We start from the raw sequence: 15,858 nt of genomic DNA, 5'->3' as shown, positions 1-15,858 counted from the left end.
ATCCTATCCCATTTAATGTGTATATTTTTCCATTTTAAAATCTCTCAGTTTAATGTCCCTTTTTTAAAAAAATGCAAATCACCAGCTGCTGGAGCTGCTGGGTTGGAGGTGGCATTTGCTATATATCAGGTTTGCAATATATCAGGAGATGAAGGCAAGTTAAACTCCTTTTCTCCTCATCTGTGGGTCTGATGAAGCTGTGGACTGTTTCAGAAACTTCTTCACTGGAACCCGTGGAGTTATTTGCTGCCAATGCAATTAACAGGTTCAGAAGACTGATTTTCATCAGGACCACAGAAGGGGAGGAAACGTTTGAACTCATTCATTCTGTCTGCTGTGATCCTGATAACTCTTCTCCCTCCCTCCCTCCCTCCCTCTCCCTGTGTCACACATACATAGACCTTGCACTCGCATTTTTCAAGGCTTGAAAATTAATTGCACTTGAAGTTTTCCTCAGCATGCCCCTTAAGTAATGTTAGAGATACCGTAGCACAGCTCCACTAACAAGAACAGCCCCATTCATGACCAATCCCCTCTTAGGGTGCAACTAAATAATTCTGACTTCTGATGAAGAAGAAGAAGAAGAATGGAAAGGGAAGAGGAAAACATGAAGACCCTGGCACTAGGTTTGACAAGGATTCAAATAGTAGCCAGTTTCCCACATGAATGCGCCCACTGCTGTACCTTGCTCCTAGTGCAGCAGGGTGGAACAGTTTGAAATAGAAGGCTATAAACCACTCCATAAAAGGGTTAAGCTATATCCATCAGCACAAGCCATCACTACAACTGAGATGATGCAAATGCATTCACTTCTTAAAAAGTAGAAGCCCCAAAGGCAAAGATTCACATAGCTTGATTCACATTGACTTGCATGTTGTGTAGTCAATGGAAAATAACATGAATTTGACCCTCCCAATCCTGGAGCAATTCCTGTATTATCTGACAATGTGGTTGCTCTGTTGGGCTACTCCTAATGTTATTTTATTGGAACTCCAACACTAGTGTCATTCAGAGCCTAAATATGGTCGCATTCGATAAAGATTAGGACTTCTACTGTAGGCTTCCTTGGGAGCTACTTAAAAAGCAAGTAAAACAAAATGTTAATTTTATATCACGTTCGTGACAGCTGTGTGTAAGTATTTCCAAAATCTAACGCAATGCATTGCATCTCTGCACGAATTCTGCAGAAACCTGGATATAGATACCAACCATTGAGACAACATCTTGTACAGAAATATTAATTGTAATGTGGCAGTTGTACAGTTGTACAAAGTTCTGAACTGTGTTTCTATACGTCAGTGAGCAATCAGTTAGAGCTTGCAAAAGATTTTTTTCAACTACAAGTTCCAGAATCTCCCATCCAGCATGACCAGTAGTTGTCCAGCACAGTCGACAGCCACACCGGTTGGTTGATTCAGGAAGCACTGCCTCCAAAGAGCAACATTTCCGAGGCCCCCAATTAGAAACATAGGAAAGTCGTCTCAGACTGCATCGTATTATTGGTCTGTTCCAATCTGTATTAAAGTGACTGGCATTGTCTCTTTAGAGTTTCAGTTTTTTTTCCCCTGGCTGTCCCTAGAGATGCTGAGGTCCGAATTGAATGAGGGATGATCAGCATGCAAAGTGTTTCCCTTTGAACTAAGGCCCCCTCTTAAACACTGAAAAACATCATCTGGCATATACAGTGGTGCCCCGCTAGACGACGACCCCGCAGAACGATGAAATCGTATGATGATGACTTTTTTGCGAGCACTATAGTGATCGCAAAATGATGTTTCCTATGGGGGATTTTCGCTTGACGTCGATTAGGTCCTTGCTTCGCGAACCGTTTGTTCGCAAAATGACGATTTTTCTGGCTCCACAAAATTGCTTCCCTTCACAAAATGGGTGTTTTCTGGACAGAAGCTTCGCAAGACAGCGATTTAAAACAGCTGATTGGCGGTTCTCTATGGGCGATCTTCGCTGGACGACAAGGTATTTCCCCATAGGAATGCATTAAACGGTTTTCAATGCATTCCAATGGGGATTCCCCCCGCATGATGACGATTTTGCTGTACAACGATTTTCCTGGAATGAATTATCGTCGTCATGTGGGGCACCACTGTACACCACAATACAAGCAACTGTCGCATGAGCTATGGGAAGGGCAATGATACTCACGACAGCCACTGTTCGGTCCAGTGGGGCTGGAAGGCGGTGAGATTTGTAGAAGCCGAGGATCTATGAAGGCAGTAAATGATGACGTGGATGAGGAACTATTATTTGATTGGGTACTGTCAGTGCTCGGTGCCTAAAAAGAAGGGAAAGTAGAAGAAATCATGGCACAACTGGCTGGAGAGATGGTGCTAATTCTAGAGCAAGTGGTTTTAGTTCCACATCTTACTGACAGTGACACTAGAACTTTATGAATGTTTGTGCACATTCCATTTTGGTTCCATAAATATGGTAGAGTGCACTTTTTCTTCTTACAAATAAGGACATAGGACTCTGATAGAATAATATATTAATAATCTTGGACCTGTGGAGCTGGAAGGGACCCTTCTGGATCATTGAGTCCAGCTGCTGTCAAGGAAGCACAGCAGGGGAACTGAACTCCCAGCCTCCGGCTTCGCAGTCAGATGCCTAAACCACTGAGCTATCCAGCAGTTTCATCTGCACTGAAACCTCTGTACATAGAGAAGGGAGGTTTACACCTCCTCTACACTCATTCTTCTATATTCCTCTGCCTATCAATTAGCCTTTCATTGTTTTTCACATTTCTCCCAAGTTTGAATATATTATTATGTTTAGACCTCAACGGTCACGCTAGATGGGAGATGTTGCAAAAATCACCAAAAACAGGAACATTCCCAAGCATTGGTTGTTTCCATCATTTAGGAGTTTTACCTTATTAAAAACAGGCTTTCTCTGAGGTTCTTGACTACTTTCGACAACTTTGAGCTGATTTGCTGAACAGTCCGAAATTCGGCTCTGCTGCAAAAGGTCGGGGAGGAGATAATTTTGATTGCTCATGCTCCAGAAACCTTCGCGAGTGCTACAGCTGAGTTTTCCTGAGATACAATCCTGTGTATCAAAGAATAAAACATTGAATTTGTGACCCTAATTAAGGCGCTTTCTCACTCTCTTCCTCCTAACTTGCATTATCGGTCACTAGTAAGCTGCAGTAATGATAGAAAAACATTGGCTAATGCAAGTTCAAATCTCTGTACTATATCAAAACTAATGAAAATCAGATTATGACGGAAATGTCAGAGCCTTGGGGGGGAAAGAGAGGAATAAGATAAAATGGCACCAGAAATGGGATTCTGATGGATGTCAACTGCTTAAAGGACACTGATAACGCTCCATGTTTATGCAGTGTGGTGTTCATCTTCACCACACTTAGCAAATGATACCTAATTCATTCTCCCAACTGTCTGAGATGGGGAGGCAGAGAAGCATCAGCGAGGTAATGACGTGGTATGTCTTCAAGTAGTTGGCATACCACCGGAAGAACTGTACATTTAAAAGACTACCTTTGCTAGTATGAATCTCCCTGTCTACTGAGGCCTTCCAGTTATGAAACTCTGCTTAAAATCTCTCTTCCCCCCCACCCCAAATAAAAGCCAGAATGTTGGTTTAAATAATCAGAGGCTTTGGCGACCTCACCTTGAAACTTTGAAAGAGCTGTTTAAGATCTGGGGTGGTGAGATTGTGGTTTTGTCTGAAATAAAATGTTTTAAAATTATTTTAAGTTTAAGAAAACTGCACTGTTTTTCGGAAAACAAAATCACGGGCCTGATTTGGCAGTGGAACATACTTTAGTCTGTTCTCTTATTTCCTGCTATGTTATATTTTAGTTTCAAAATTTATAAGCTGCCTTGAATAACAGAAAAGGTGGAATAGAATTTTTTTTAATGGATAGGTAAGACATTAAGAAGAAGACTTCCCACTGGTATATAATCAGGAAGAAAAATATTATCTGTATGCTATAAGAGAGACTGTCTTGATAGCTCAGTGATTTAGGTTACTGGCTGCAAAGCCAGAGGTTGGGAATAAGGGACATATCCTTCCAACATGTGGCCAACTAGGCCTCTGGTTCTCAACCTTTGGGTGTTTCGTTCAAGGAATCTTAGCCAACAAGACCAATGACTGCAGTTCTGGGAACTAAAACCCTAAACATCGGGGGGGGGGGGACGCCAGTGGCTGAGATCCACTGATATAGACTAGTACTGGTCAATTGATGACTAGACATGGTTATATTTTTGAACAAAATGGGTTGGCCTGGGAAGGTAAGTCATAGTGATAGCTTTAAGAGGGATTCAGATTATCCAGCCCATTTCAGGATATTACAGATTCATCTCCTTGAAATCTTCAGCAGTTTTTGTCCTTTGATTTTTAAAGATGACATTCCTAAGCACACTCATTTGGAGGTTTGTTGAAGCCAATACACTTCGGATTCTACAGGATTTCTCTAACCATATAGTTATGGAGATACAATCTCATACAGACAGTATTTTCTCCACTTTCTCAGTTAATAGTAAATCTGCTTCTCCCTGGCCCAGAATTCTGGATAATGTGCATAATGATTAGCATGACAGTCAAGTGCTATTTGAAAATTGCAGCTACCAAATTTCATTTAAAAATACATAATAGTTTCAATGCAAAAAGATTAGGACTCCTCTCTTTACATTTTTGCTGCTTCATATTAATGTAAAGATCATGGCCACTGGCCTCATCACCTCCTGGCAAATAGAAAGGGAAGATATGGAGGCAGTGACGGATTTTACTTTCTTGGGCTCCATGATCACTGCAGATGGGGACAGCAACTACAAAATTAAAAGCCGCCTGCTTCTTGGGAGGAAAGCAATGACAAACCTAGCCAGTATCTTAAAAAGCACAGACATCACCCTGCCGACAAAAGTCCGTATAGTCAAAGCTATGGTTCTTCCAGCAGTGATGTATGGAAGTGAGAGCTGGACCATAAAGAAGGCTGACCACTGAAGAATTGATGCTTTTGAATTGTGGTGCTGGAAGAGACTCTTGAGAGTCCCCTGGGCTGCAAGGAGAACAAACCTATCCTCAGGAAATTAACCCTGAGTCCTCATTGGAAGGACAGATCCTGAAGCTGAGGCTTCAATACTTTGGCCATCTCATGAGAAGAGAAGACTCCCTGGAAAAGACCCTGATGTTGGGAAAGTGTGAAGGCAAGAGGAGAAGGGGACGACAGAGGACGAGATGAATGGACAGTGTCACCGAAGCGACCAACATGAATTTGACCCAACTCTGGGAGGCAGTGGAAGACAGGAGGGCCTTGCGTGCTCTGGTCCATGGGGTCACGAAAAGTCGGACATGACTTAACAACTAGACAACAAAATGCCTTGAGATGTCTTTGACCTCTTCCAGCTTTGTGGCCCCACAACAGTAGATACCCTGATGTCTCGGGGTCAAAATGTGAAGGCTTGACAGTACTGGAAAACATGAGGGTCTTATTACGAATGGAGATGGATACTGAGAGGATTATTCACCCATTTCCCCTCTACGGTCTGCTGATGCAATAAGAGACAGAGATGTTTTATAGCTGGCACTGAAAACAGAAGCCGCCTTCTGCGTGGTTTGCTACAAGAGGAAAACAACCGACTGGAGTTCAGCATTTGTGAGTGCCAGCCCGTATGTTTGCAGACAAACCGTGAATCCTGAGTGGAAACAATCTGAGGTTCTACGAGCCAAACTACTAATTGGAAAATGTGGAAATGAGATAGATGCTTTTTGGCATCTCCTGCTTTACGTTAAAAGCCACAGAACAGAATACGAATTGTAATATGTTCTCTGGAGTTTTGTAAGCCCTGTTACAGATTCAGCCTTTCGGATGGGAACTGGAAGAGAATTGTGTCTTATGTCCTCTCCCAGTCTCCTTGTCAAGAGATACTGGTGCATTTTGCAGCCCTGGGTGATTGTCCAGTCCCCGCCACCATATCTTCCAGATTTTAATGTTTATTGGTATTAGAAGTTACTGGTTTGATAATTCTTACTTCCCAGAGAATCCTGGGATTTGCAGATCTGTACTGGGAGGGAGAAAGTTCTGGTTATGGGTTTCTTAGCGCCTATTCTACAGTACACTTCGCACCATTCTGTAAGGAAAGTCACAATATTTTAACAGTTTTCATGCACAACCGAAAGCGCTGGTGGACCATGGGGTTTATAAGGCCCTCTGTGCTCGCCCAAATCCTCCTGCCATTTGAGTTAAGAGGAATTACCACTGCCTCCATCTCCTCCCAATCCTCTCAACGGACTCCTAGTTCTTCCCCCTTCACTGTCATTGTGTCACTCTCTTTCCTGCCCATCATGCTACCCGGACGTAGACCTTTCCCCCTTCTTTTACTGCTGTGAAGATGTAATGCCCACGACACCTATATGTCTGCCTGATGGACTGCCAGGCTAGAGATGGGTACGAACCGTGGTTCGGCAGCACAGTTGATCTACTGGTACCTTGCTTCTCTTTCAGCAGGGACCCATTCAGAGGCAGTGATGTGGCTTCCCAGCCCTGCCTCCTCTGAGCACCGCCTATGAATGGGCATCCACCTGGGGAGGCTGGGGCATCTGTGGATCAGCTGTGCTGATGGTTTGTGCCCATCTGTCCCCTCGGAGTGGGGTTGTGCCAGACCTTGCACAGATGGCCAGTTCAGCCTAAAGATGGGCTGATTGCTCTGTGCAATCTCTTCCATCGGTGCAGACAAACAAGGAGCACTCCTGCTGCGAGACTGCGAAAGGGTAAAGAAGAATAGCAACAGCTGCCACCAGTAAAGGTACAGGGAGCAGGGATGGCTCTGAAATGGGGGAGAAAAGGAGAATTTACCATTCCTTGTGCTTTAGCGCATAAGGGAACTGCCTTGCTCATCCTACTGGCAGGGACCTCCTCAAAAGCCCAGTGGCTCTGGATCCAGGCTGTCTGGAGGACCATATCGTCCCACAGGAACCTGCTTGAGATCTGCTGGACATCTTCAGGGCACCGCTCTCTTTTGGCTTCATCACCGTCAGAGGCATATCAGGTGAGATGCAAGAGAGGGCTTTTCTTTTGGTTGGGTATGCCAAGCTTCCAGAGCTCCTTACCAAGAGAATACTCAACTATCCAAGAAACAGCAACAGAGCATGGACAGAGCTCCTAGTCCACTCCTCTGAAGATGCCGGCCACAGACGGGTGAAACATCAGGAAGAACAACCTTCAGAACACGGCCAAACAGCCCGAAAAACCCACAATAACCATCAGAATGACAGGTTGCTTCCCCTTCAACAACCCTTTTGAACAAGCAAGCATTGGACAACTGATTGTTTGACGAGGAAAAGGGCTCAAAGAGAGTACGCTATACTGTCTTCATTGAGGTGTTCTAAATGGTGTCTATTTTAAGTCTGGCTTAATAGTTGAAATAAATTGTGCTTTAGTTTATCCCCATCATCATCACTGGACTCATAATCATCATCCCAATTTTACTGTGAGTTGTCTTGAGTCCCTTTCTGGAAGAAAGGTGGGATATAAATCCAAAGAACATATGAATAACACAAGTGGAATCATATCTGGACCATATGATTTTAAATTTAGCTAGCTGGATACAGTGAGTTAAGCATCTGGCTGCAGAGACAGAGTTTGGGAGTTCAATTCCCCCCACTGTGTGCCTCCCAGGAGAACACCCAGCCTGGGTGGCCTTGGGCAAGCTGCTCAGTCCCAGAACGTCCGCATAAGAAGGGAAGATAAACCACTTCTGAGTACTTTCTACCTAGAAAAACCCTAAAAAGAAGTCATCAAAAGTCAGAACTGACTTGATGGCATCCAGTTACAGTGGTGCCTCACTTAACAACGATAATCCGTTCCAGGAAAATCGCCGTTAAGTGAAAACATTGTAAAGCGAAAATAAAAACCCCACTGAAATGCATTGAAACCTGTTCAATGTGTTCCAATGGGGTAAAAACTCACCGTCCAGCGAAGATCCTCCATACAGCGGCCATTTTCGTTGCCTGTATAGTGAGGAATCCGTCCCTAAACACAGCGGGCAGCCATTTTAATCACCCGGTGGCCATTTTGAAACTGCCGATCAGCTGTTCAAAAAACATCGTTTTGCGAAGAATTGCTTCCCGAAGTAGGGAACCAATCATCGCAAAGTGAAATTCCCCCATTCAGACCATCGTTCTGCGATCGCAATTGCGATTGCAAAAAGATCATCATTAAGCGGATTCATCGTAATGTGGGGCAATCATAAAGCGAGGCACCACTGTATTATTATTTATTCTAAATTTCCTGGATTCTTGATTTTGGAAGCTTGCTCAGTACACCTTAAATGATTTTTTTAAAATACAAAATGTTATTTTAGAGGGGGAGGTAGTCACAGTTTGTACGAGATGACCTACATAGCAGTCTGTGGCAGATGTGGGGGGGGGGAAGAGCTATCAAGATTCTTAATTTGTCACATTAGCAAGGGGGAAGTAGCTAAACACCGACTTCAGGAAATGAAATGAATAAGACTTAAATGAAATGCGGGGCGGGGGGGGGGAAGAGCTGCTTTTAACTCATACTTCGTCCTGCAAAGAAAAAGAGTTTTAAACAGATGAAGTTTAAATTTAGAATCTTTACTTTTGCGATGGATGTGAAAGTGGTGCATTAATGCATCCAACTTTTTAAATTCCAACCCTTAATCTGATTACTCTAATTCTCATATGATCTGGCTAACATGGAAACTTCGCACGGCTCTTCCAAAGAGTGACTAATTAGGGAATATGAAAGGGACAGAGTGGCATAGAAAGGGCTGGCAAAGCTGACAGTAGAAGACCTCTGTAATGCATTCCTGGGGCTTTTTTTTTTTTTTAGCAGATTTGTGTAAACTCCTGCTATTTAGCTAATGAGCAAACTTGCTCTTCACAACAAAGCTTAGTCTGTCTTTGTTGCTTGGGGCGCAGAGTGCGCAGGAGATGGTTGACTCACCCGGCTGTGGGTTGTCTTCCCCACGCCTGGTTTGTTTCCCTCCCACTCCTTTTGTTAGGTCTCCTTTCAGGAAGGGCTTTTGCTGGGGAAATAAATCCCGAAGGTGGATTTGGATATCCCAACGCACTGTGGGTTAAACCAGCCTGAGTTTATGAGCCAAAAACAACCCATAGATTCAGATTATGGTTTGTGCTTGGTTAACAAAGCATGGCTTGCGAGGGGTGAAGTAGGTTTGAAGTGAAATTTCGATAAAAGACACTGTGGATTTTTGTAATGTGTGAATGGAGTCAATGGAAAGAACAGTGGCAAATGTTTTAAGAGGCATGAGAGCAAGCAGATCCTTCTAGGTCAGCAGAGACCCATAGCAAGAATACTGGACCTCGGAAAAAGGTCTTGAGCCATCAGTCATCAACTTTCTGCAAGCTCAAGGTTAGACAATGAAAACGTTCTGGCAAAGAAATTAATTCCTAGGGCCTGATTTCAGCTGGTTGCCTCAATCTGAGTGTAGACCCACTAGATATAAGCTTCACTCACCTTTCAGTCTATATTGCTTTAGATTTATGATACCACCACAACAGTACGCAGATGCGTTGAAAGGACATGGCTCAGGATTTCCATCATACTGAAAAATTATGGATTAATTTTTCGATTTATTTATCCAGATGTACAGAATGGCTCAGAATATGTTGGAAACTACCCAGAGTAGTGGCATATCACGAGATGGTGCAGTAGAAAAAACAAACAAACAAACAAATGGCATCTTTTGGTTGCCTTTTGAGTTTACCTTGTGATCGATCACAGCACTCTGAGGTTTCAGTTCGATCTCATCTGGAACTCGAGCCCTCGAGAAACCTGGCATTCCATTGCTGAGTCGTTGCCTAGTAACAAATGCCAATTAGTAAGTAGGAAAAAGGAAAATGAAAGACACAAACAAAACAGCACTATATTATCAAGTAAAATCAATGAACAGATGCAGGCATCGTAACATTTCCCCCATATAGTTTATACGAAGCACGTTAAAGGCAAATGTCTTCTTACTTTTCAAAAGTTGTCTTAGTGAACTGGACTGTTTACTGGCCTTCCTGAACTTGGTGTTCGCCAGGTGTTTTTTTTAAACACAGCTCCCCTTAGACCCAGTCAGATGACCAATGATCAGGGTGGATGGAAGCTGTAGCTCCGAACATCCAAAATCATCATCAGCATCATGTGCTTTCAAGTCAGTTCTGACTTATGGCAACTCTTTTTAGGGTTTTCTAGGAAAAGAATACTCAGAAGGATTTTATCATTCCCTTCTTCTGCATTTACAGTGGTGCCTCGCTTAATTCATTCCAGCGAAATCGCTGTAGAGCGAAAACGTCGTAAAGCAAAATTTAAAAAGCCCATTGAAATGCATTGAAAACTGTTCAATGCATTCCAATGGGCTGAAAACTCACAGTCCAGCGAAGATCCTCCATAGGGGCGGCCATTTTCCATGCCTGTGAGGCGAGGAATCTGTCCCTAAGCACAGCGGGGGGCCATTTTCTTCAGCTTTTTTTGATCATCGTAAAGCAAAGATCGGTTCCCGAAGCAGGGAACCGATCATCGTTAAACGAAAAAACCCCATTGGAATCATCATTTTGCGATCGCAAAAAACCTCACCGTCAAGCGGATTCATCATTAAACAGGGTAATCGTAAAGTGGAGCATGACTGTACTCTACCTAGTGGCTCCACCAGTGATTAATGCTCCTTCCTCCAAAACATGAGGCGGGGGCCCAACTTTGAATGCCTTGGCATGCCTCATGGTCTGAGGCAGTCCAGGAAGCAGCCAAACATGAGGGAGGGGTCTAAACAGGAAACCTCTCTCCTCCTCCTCCCCCAGAGCTACTGGATCCCAACAAAAAACAGAGTGAAACCCCCTTTTTTGCATTTTTTTTCTCTGACTGGCTCTGTGAGAAGAAGGGAGTCGGTCTGCAAAATGAGCATGGGAAGGCTGCATGTATTTCAAGAACTGTACTTTGGGCACTTCTGCTTTAACTAGGTTGTTGACCCTTTACTGTCCCCCCTTTTTTTGGTTAAGTGGAGTTTCCGCTTATATAGCAACATACAACATCTGTTTTAAAATAGCAAATGATGCAGATGGTGCTGTCAGCTGTGAGACTGGCACACACGGGCTTCAGTGGCTGGTTTCTCTGCCTGCAATACATGTAGAAGTAGCGGCAAATGAAGACTCATGTACATCTGTGCTTCTATGCTGCTACAGAGGATGATGTGTCTGCCATTTACAACCATGGCATCACTCATGCTCCACCATTTAAATTTGTGAACCAGCCCTTTATTGTGAACCACAAATACCACCACAGGCTTCTCATTAAACTTCATCCAGTTGTCTTGGCACAGACAAGACCTACAAGAAACGTTATCAATTGTAACCTATAAAGAGTACAGAGAAGTTACATCTTTGGACTATAACTCATGAAATCTTCCAGCTAGCTATGTTGGCTGGAGGGATTCTGGGTCCAAAGAAGAAATGTTTCCAAGCTCTGGATGGGCTGAGTTTTTCCTCTCAACAACTCCTATTAATTTCAGCAGAAGAACGAGCAGTTATAGGTTTGTTCACGGCACAGTGTGTTTGAAGGAATGCTGCAAAAACACTCTGGTACAACATGAGTGGGGTAGTAAATATTCACTTATTTTTCTCTCTGAGGGATGAAAGATCTCAAAAGTCTTATCCCTGTTGGCCTTTTTTGTGAGTGGCAATTTGGCACCCATGTTTGTGAAAAAAAGTCAGGAAAGGGTTCCCCCCAAAGACTTTGTATTCTGCAAGCAAAAACAAAACACCTCCCAATTCTTATGTTTTGTACAAATACAAACTTTTAAATAGAAAATAAAAGTTTTCCATGTTGAAAAACCAATCAGAACAAAAGAATACTTTTGCAAAATCTTCTAATCTTCTTGTGCAGGAATGAAAAACCTGGCCATCACTGATCATCCTTCCAGTGGGGTGATTTGTGAATATTCACTACATCTTTAACAAGGCACCTTGTTTTTGCAGCTGTCAGTAGTAATGTGAGATAATTTTGAAGTGGAGGCACTCATTGTCTCAAAAGCCACAGGAAAATCCCCTGAACCAGCCATATTCAAAAGCTCCATAGGCTGGCTCTAGTAATATCCATATCCACTAGGAACAGGTCAATTGCAAATCCTAATGGCCCATTCAAGAACAAGATACTTTCAAATAGTCTGACTCTCAATCACCCATAAGATAATATGATTACAAGGAAAATCCCATTTCCTCCTAGCTGCTATGAGGTTTATTTCTAAGTTCAGAAGAAACAAGAAAGTCTGATACGGATAGGAGAGTATGTGATTTTTCCTGGTTCCTGTGAACCCTGGTGCCACTACACCACTGGGTATCACAACCGCTAAAATGATGGCACTAAACATTTTTTAGAGAGAGAGAAAAATCTGAATGCATTAATTCTCCTCGTGCAACAAGATACAAAACCCAACCAACATTCAAAAAGCAATTTCATTGGTCATTCTTGGTTGGAGGGAAGAGTGGGAAAGCCAACCTTATGTCATTGCTGTTATTATCACCATCGTCATCACTGCTGCACATTTCATCACTCGAGGATGAATATTCCAATGACGTCCGGAACAAGCTGCTGCCATCTTTCGACTTGACCAAGAAGGGTGGACTCTGAACAAAAGGAAAGACTCTAAAATCTACTGCCATAGATATATGACATTCTATATAATTTATCTTCTGGTTATCCTTGCCTAACTTTCCCCAACCTGGACTACAACTCCCACCATCCCCGGCCAGCAAAACTTTGGGAAATCTGAGTGAAGAAAGCTGTCCTAGAATAATTGGATGGTGTACTCTCTAGAATGATTTATTCTGAACATGAGTTTTTAGCATGCTCATATTGGACCAAAATGTTTCTCTATAAAGAGGCCACTCCTGATGCAGGTCTGAACACATGTACAGGCACAGTGGGACTTGTTTCTGAATCACCTTCCACAGACTTGCGTAGTAAAACCGCAAGATGGACAGAGACAGTCTGTTGGCAGTCTGTTGAACTCCAACCAGGCACACACAACCACTCAAGAGTCTCTGAGGTGAAGATCAAGACCCCATTTGTACGTAAATCCCAAGGAAGCAGGATGCAGACACACATGGGGGTTTAGAGGGCAGCCAAGAAGAGAGGGGGAGGAGCTAATTTAGCCCTGGCCCATGGCTGACATAAAGGAGGCTTTGCCACGAAAAGAGGAGAGAAGGAAATCAGGAGGAGAAGGAGAAGCTCCTGATGGAAGGGAGGATCCCCCAGAGATAAGTCCTGAAGAAGAAAGACAAGGTGGATCAGAAGAAGCCGGGTCAAGTAGTTGAGTTGGAGAAGGAGGAATCAGAGAATACTAGTGAAACCCAAAGAGAGAGAGAACCTGAAGAACGGGGTGATGCCTAAGAAGAGGAATAGATGGGGATCTATTGGGCTGAAGAATCCCCGAAGAAGACCAGAAACTCTATGGGAGTGGGATTAGGTCTAGCAAGAGGGTCCCTGGGGAAAAGCTGGGGGTCCCCAAGGGAGAAGGAGGGAAACACAAGAATCCTCCTATCAACCATCAATGGGTGTTGGGAAGCTAATAAAGCAGGAAGGCTCTGCCTCACCGAGAAGCAACGCTGGAGCAAGAAGAGGTGGAGAAAGCACCAAATTCAGGTGAACATCAGGGAAAAGGAATCCAAGGACTGGGCTCATTCTGGTTTCACACAGGAACACAGACCCCTGTGCAGTCATACCAACCCTCATTATTAGGGGCAGTTAAAGGACCAGGGACCCCCAGATCTAGGAATTTTAAGTCTTTACCACTATAGAGTTCATGGATAAGACCTGAACTTTCTGAACAGACGGTGTCCTGCTGGAAACCAAGGGACAAGAGAACAGCTAGAAAGACCCTGGCCTAGTATCAGGAACTAGGACCAAGAAAACACATTCTTGTTCATCCTCTTCCCAGTTCAATAAATAAACCCTGTTCTGTAGCAACCCATATGTCTGAAGTGTATGAATTCAAGAATAGATGAAACAGAGTGGTGGATGCAGTTGTTTAAAATGCAATCCACCGACCCCAATTCCAATTTTCAAAACAATATACAGGTAAAGGGAGAGGAATCATTCTTCCCTTTGCTCTCTAATTATTCCCAATGTCATATTTTTCTCCTAGTCAGCTTCTCTTTCAGTATTGGAGCCCAGCTGTGAGAACAATAAAATCAATAGAGAGGCAGGTAAGAAGTCATCTCCGTACATGAAGGTTTTAGCAACTTTTGATCCTTCAGTGTTTAAACATATGTTTAAAATGTGTGTGAAACAAAATTTAAATGTATATGCATATGAATATGCAACCAACATGAATCTATCAATTGTGACAGACAGATAATCAGGATTTGGGACATTTTTGTTTTAAAAATAATGTCAAATGAGGAGGAGGAGGGAAAAAAATAAAGGCAGAAAAGAAAATTATAGGAAGAGGAGAAGGATAAAAGGAAGTCAAAATATTCTAGCAGCAAGGGAGGGAAAAACCTACTGAAATATGGCATGGATGTGATGTATTTCCAGGTTTCTTACAGGAGTGGTGGCGGCTTTCTAGTCTGGAAGATCCTGGATGTTTGAGAAAGAAAAGTTTTCAGAGGTATAACAGTCAGTCATTTTATCTATAGGTCCATCAACAATCAGTAAAATCAGTTTGTCTGAAGGCACACATGGATACCCTGGCAGGCAAGAATTATTATAATAAATACTAATAATATTCTTAATGTACAAACTGGTTTGTGTTATGTTCCCTTTATTCAAGTTATACACTATGCTTTTCGTTTGAGTGTTTGAGTAAATGAAACACTCAAATGAAAAGCATAGTGTGTAACTTGAATAAAGTTATACTTTTGTGCCTATCTTCTATCCTGAATGATAAAATGGTACTGCTGACACATTTCATCTGGATTAGATCCAGGATTTTTCTTTAAAACATATCTTTACAATTACAAGCCACCTCGAGAAGTTTTTAAAAGGCAGAAACAGGGGGCAGGAATTTCTAAAACGAGTAACTGTAGTAAATGTTAGAGCGAAGGCAACCACCACAATTTTCATCCTCACACCACCCTTTGAAACACAGTAGACAGAGAAATGAGAGGAGTTATAACTAAAGCTCAGAACATAGGCTTCAACCCCTAAGTCTGCAGGTAGGGCTGACTGAATCCTTGCCTCCAATTCATTTCAGCACCTTGGACAGCTTCTGCAACACTGATTTAAACCCAGAATAGGTGCGTTGCCTCCTGTGAAATCAAAGCGACAAGCATTCATTGAATCTGACTTTAGCACAAGGCAAGCTTCCTTTCTTCCTTAGAGGGCCAGACCAAAATCACCTAGCAGCTCCTAAATTTTTACTCTGATTGGCCTAGGTCTATATTTGTCATTGACAGACGTAAGGTGGTCAACCATTAACTCAAGTTTCTCCAGTTCCCCACTTTGTGCTTCACAACCACCCTGCGAGGTAGGTTGGACTGAGAATGAGTGATTGACACCCAAAAGACACCCAGTAAGTTTGATGGTTAATTGGGAGTTTTCAAACTGGGTATTTATTTTTGTCCATTCCCAGCACAGCACTGCAACCACTGTGTGTTATGTGCTGTTAAGCCAGAACTGTCTTTTAATAGCCGTAGCAGGGTTTCAAGAGCGTGTGAGATGTTTAAGGAATGGTTTTACCAATGCTAGTGGTGCTGTGGATAGAGCAATGAACTAGGATTCTGGAGACCTGGACTTGAATTCCCACCTGGCCATGGGAACAGCTATGTCAGATACCAGGAGGCTGGGATTTAGATTCCACTCTGAGTCCCTGATGGGCTGAACTCAGCGATCCATAGAGTTCCTTCCACCTC

General features: G+C 43.0%; 1 protein-coding gene across 4 annotated transcripts in view; it reads right to left on the bottom strand.

The window, feature by feature from the left end:
• NRK (Nik related kinase) overlaps positions 1 to 15,858 on the bottom strand; it is a 125,968-nt gene that overhangs the window by 20,352 nt on the left and 89,758 nt on the right. For all 4 annotated transcript variants that reach the window (XM_020813943.3, XM_072981398.2, XM_072981399.2 and 1 more), the window contains exons 19-23: positions 14,511 to 14,584; positions 12,503 to 12,630; positions 9,735 to 9,828; positions 2,887 to 3,063; positions 2,161 to 2,290 (exon numbers count right to left, since the gene is read on the bottom strand). In XM_020813943.3, coding sequence (XP_020669602.3) covers positions 2,161 to 2,290; positions 2,887 to 3,063; positions 9,735 to 9,828; positions 12,503 to 12,630; positions 14,511 to 14,584 — 603 coding nt within the window. The remainder of the gene's footprint in view (positions 1 to 2,160; positions 2,291 to 2,886; positions 3,064 to 9,734; positions 9,829 to 12,502; positions 12,631 to 14,510; positions 14,585 to 15,858) is intronic.

The sequence above is a fragment of the Pogona vitticeps genome, chromosome 11 (assembly GCF_051106095.1).
Source record: "Pogona vitticeps strain Pit_001003342236 chromosome 11, PviZW2.1, whole genome shotgun sequence".
In the NCBI taxonomy this organism is placed as follows: domain Eukaryota; kingdom Metazoa; phylum Chordata; class Lepidosauria; order Squamata; family Agamidae; genus Pogona; species Pogona vitticeps.
Note: the sequence above shows the minus strand (reverse complement) of the source record. Positions and strands in the feature narration are given on the sequence as shown.